Source organism: Empidonax traillii, unplaced genomic scaffold, assembly GCF_003031625.1.
Source record: "Empidonax traillii isolate 1590-97213 ecotype Southwest subspecies unplaced genomic scaffold, ASM303162v1 scaffold2751:size18559, whole genome shotgun sequence".
Taxonomy (NCBI): domain Eukaryota; kingdom Metazoa; phylum Chordata; class Aves; order Passeriformes; family Tyrannidae; genus Empidonax; species Empidonax traillii.
In genome coordinates, this window is record NW_020957944.1 from 15,527 (window position 1) to 18,559 (window position 3,033).

At 70.6% G+C, this 3,033-nt stretch overlaps 1 protein-coding gene across 1 annotated transcript in view; it reads right to left on the minus strand.

Moving 5' to 3' along the window:
• LOC114072196 (thymidine phosphorylase-like) overlaps nucleotides 1–2,887 on the minus strand; it is a 5,724-nt gene extending 2,837 nt beyond the window's left edge. Inside the window, exons 1-6 of the mRNA XM_027910118.1 lie at nucleotides 2,615–2,887; nucleotides 2,448–2,546; nucleotides 1,764–1,893; nucleotides 1,555–1,673; nucleotides 968–1,130; nucleotides 192–425 (exon numbers count right to left, since the gene is read on the minus strand). Of these exons, the coding sequence (XP_027765919.1) occupies nucleotides 192–425; nucleotides 968–1,130; nucleotides 1,555–1,673; nucleotides 1,764–1,893; nucleotides 2,448–2,546; nucleotides 2,615–2,887 (1,018 nt within the window). The remainder of the gene's footprint in view (nucleotides 1–191; nucleotides 426–967; nucleotides 1,131–1,554; nucleotides 1,674–1,763; nucleotides 1,894–2,447; nucleotides 2,547–2,614) is intronic.
• Between the last annotated feature and the right edge of the window lie 146 nt (nucleotides 2,888–3,033).

Sequence of the window (3,033 nt, forward strand, 5' to 3'; positions counted from 1 at the left end):
TGGGGGGCACGGGGGGGCAGGGGGTCAGTGGGGGGGGGTCAGGGACATATGGGGGGATGGGTGGGACCAGAGGGGTCAGGGAGACGAGGGGGAACGCCCAGCCTGGGGGGCAGGGGGGGATCAGAGGGGTACGAGGGGGGAGCCCCCACCTGGGGGGCATCAGGGACAGGGGGTGCACAGGGGGTCTCTCTTACCCTCCTGCAGAGCGGGCAGCTCCTCGCAGACCTTGGCCGTTCCGAGGAACCGTCGGCGCTGGGCGGGGGTCCCGCTGCAGAGGCCGTGGGCGGTGTCGGGGGGCACCCCCTGCGCCCCCAGCATGGCCTCGAAGATGCTCCGGGCTGAGCCATCGTCCAGCGCCCGGCCCAGGAGCTCCCGGCCCTGCGCGGCCCCCGCCGCCTTCCCGCACTGCCACAGCAGCACCCCGCCTGCACCCCAAAACCGGCACGGGCTGGGACCTCCTCACACCAGGGGAACAGCCCAGGGACCCCCCACTGCCCTCTGCTCCCCTCCAACCCCCCCCGGGACAGGGAGACAGGCAGGGGGAAGGGGAGGTGGGTCAGGACCCCAAGAAGGGCTTAGGGTGGGGGAAGACAGAGAGGGGGAGACCCTGAGGCTGGGGGGGTTCAGGGCTGGGGGTGAGTGGGAACGTGGGGAGGGGGCGTCCAGGGGGACCCTGGGGCTGGGGAGGTGCAGTGGGACCCCAAATCTGGGGGGGTGCAGGGTTGGAGATGAGGGGGACCCCGAGGATAGGGGAGTTAGGGACAGTGGGACCCTGGGGATGGGGGGGCGTTCAGGGGGACCCCAGGGATGGGCGGGTAAAAGTCGGGGGTGAGGGGACATCCCGGGGAATGGGAAGAGGTCAGGACTGGAACGGGACTCGCGTGTGCCGGCCCTGGGCCTCGTCCCTCCGTGTCCCTCCGTCCCCACCCGGGTCCACCCCCCCCCGTCCCGGTGTCCCCACGCTGACCGAGGGTCGTGACCAGCTGCCGCAGGTCGGGGGGTCCGCCCCCGTCCAGACATTCCAGCGCCTCCAGCACCTCCAGCGAGTTCCCCACGGCCCGGCCCAGGGGCTGATCCATGCGGGACAGCACGGCCACCGTACGGATGCCCAGCTGTGTGCCCACCTCCACCTGGGCACGGACAGCGACAGCGACACGGGCAGGGACAGCCAGCAGGGACGGGGACAGGGGAAGGGACAGGGAGAACAAACAGGGACAGGCAGGAGAGCAAGCAGGGACAGGGACGGTGAGAAGGGACAGGGATGGCGGGAAGGGACAGCGACGGGCGGGGACAGGGATGGCAGGGCCAGAGATAGAGGGCAGTGACAAGGGACAGGGATAGGGACAGTGAGAAAGCGGAGGGACAGGGAGAGCAGGCAGGGGCAGCAGGCAGGGATAAGGACGGACAGGGAGAGCAGGGAGGGTGGGTAGGACAGCGGGAGGGCACAGCGGGTAAGGAGGGCGGGCAGGGACAGTGGGTAGAGGTGCCCCAGCCCAGCGCCCCTAGCCCCGGGGCAGGGGTCTGGGGGGCTTTCCGGCGGGCGCGGGGTCTCACCAGGCTCTGCGCCAGCTCCCGCGCGCTGTCCTGCGTGGGGTACAGAGCGGCGCTCCCGAACTTCACATCGAGCACCAGCGCCGAGAGCTGCTCCGCCGCCTTCTTGCTGAGGATGGAGGCTGTGCCGGGGGTTGGGGGTCATTGCCTGAGCCCCCTCCCTGGCCGTGCCCGGCCGGAGTGCCCGTCCCCTTGCCCCCCGTGCCCCGTACCGGTGATGAGGGGCACGCTGTCCACGGTGGCCGTGACGTCCCGCAGCCCGTACAGCACCCGATCAGCGGGTACCAGCTCCTCGCTCTGCCCCACGATGCAGCAACCCACCCGCTCCAGGGCGCTGCGCATCTGCGGGGCAGCCGTGCCGGGTTGGCACCCCATTAGCACCCCCTTGGCACCCACACCCCATCAACACCCCGCTGGAGTCCCACTGGGATTCCACTGGCATCCAATCAACATCCTGTTTGCACCGATACCCCATGGGCACCCACAACCCACAGGCATCTCATCAGCACCCACCTCTGCCCTTTGGATCCCTTCAGCACCCCATGGGCACCCCACACCCCTTTTCCACCCCACCGGCACCCCGTAAGTACCCCATAGGTTCCCACACAACCCATGGGCACCCCACTGGCACCCACAACCCATTGGTACTCTATCAGCACCCCACCGGGACCCCTTAGGCTCCCACAACCCACCAGCACCCCGTAGGTACCCAAAACTCATTGACACCTGCACTCCATCAACACTCCAGTGGCACCACCTCCCCTGCCCCGTGGGTACCCTACTGGCATCCCACCCCACTGGAGCCCCCCAGTGCTCCCAAGGCCGGAGCCTGCAGGAGTCGGGGTGCCCGTGTGCCCCCGTGCCCGTGTCCCCCTGGCTGGTCCCTCCCCGCTCACCTCCTCAGGGCTCAGGGAGACGCGGAAGCCGGGAATGGCCTCCAGCTTGTCCAGGGTGCCCCCGGTGTGGCCCAGCCCTCGCCCGCTGATCATGGGCACCTGTGGGTGGGCACAGGTGGGTGCGGGAATTCGGGGACCCCCGGCCCGCCCCCCGGGGTGCCCCTCACCTTGCAGCCGCAGGCAGCCAGCGCGGGGGCCAGAGCCAGGCTGACCTTGTCCCCCACGCCCCCCGTCGAGTGCTTGTCCACCACCAGCCCGTGCCAGGCGGGCGGCCAGGCCAGCGCCCGGCCTGAGGCGGCCATGGCCCGGGTCAGGGCCAGCGTCTCCCCCGCGTCCATGCCCCGCAGCCGGATGGCCATCAGCATGGCACCTGGGGGGCACGGCCGAGGGTCACCCCCACTGCCCTCCCCGGGCCCCCCCACCCTGCCCGGGCCCCCCATCCTGCCCCATGCCCTGCAGCCAGAAGCCATCAGCACCTGAGGGGCACGGCAAGGGGTGGGCGCCGCCCCCTACTCCCTTCCTTGGGACCCTCCAGCTCTGATAGCCCAACTCGGGGTCCCCTTCTTGTCGCCCCCCACCCTATTGT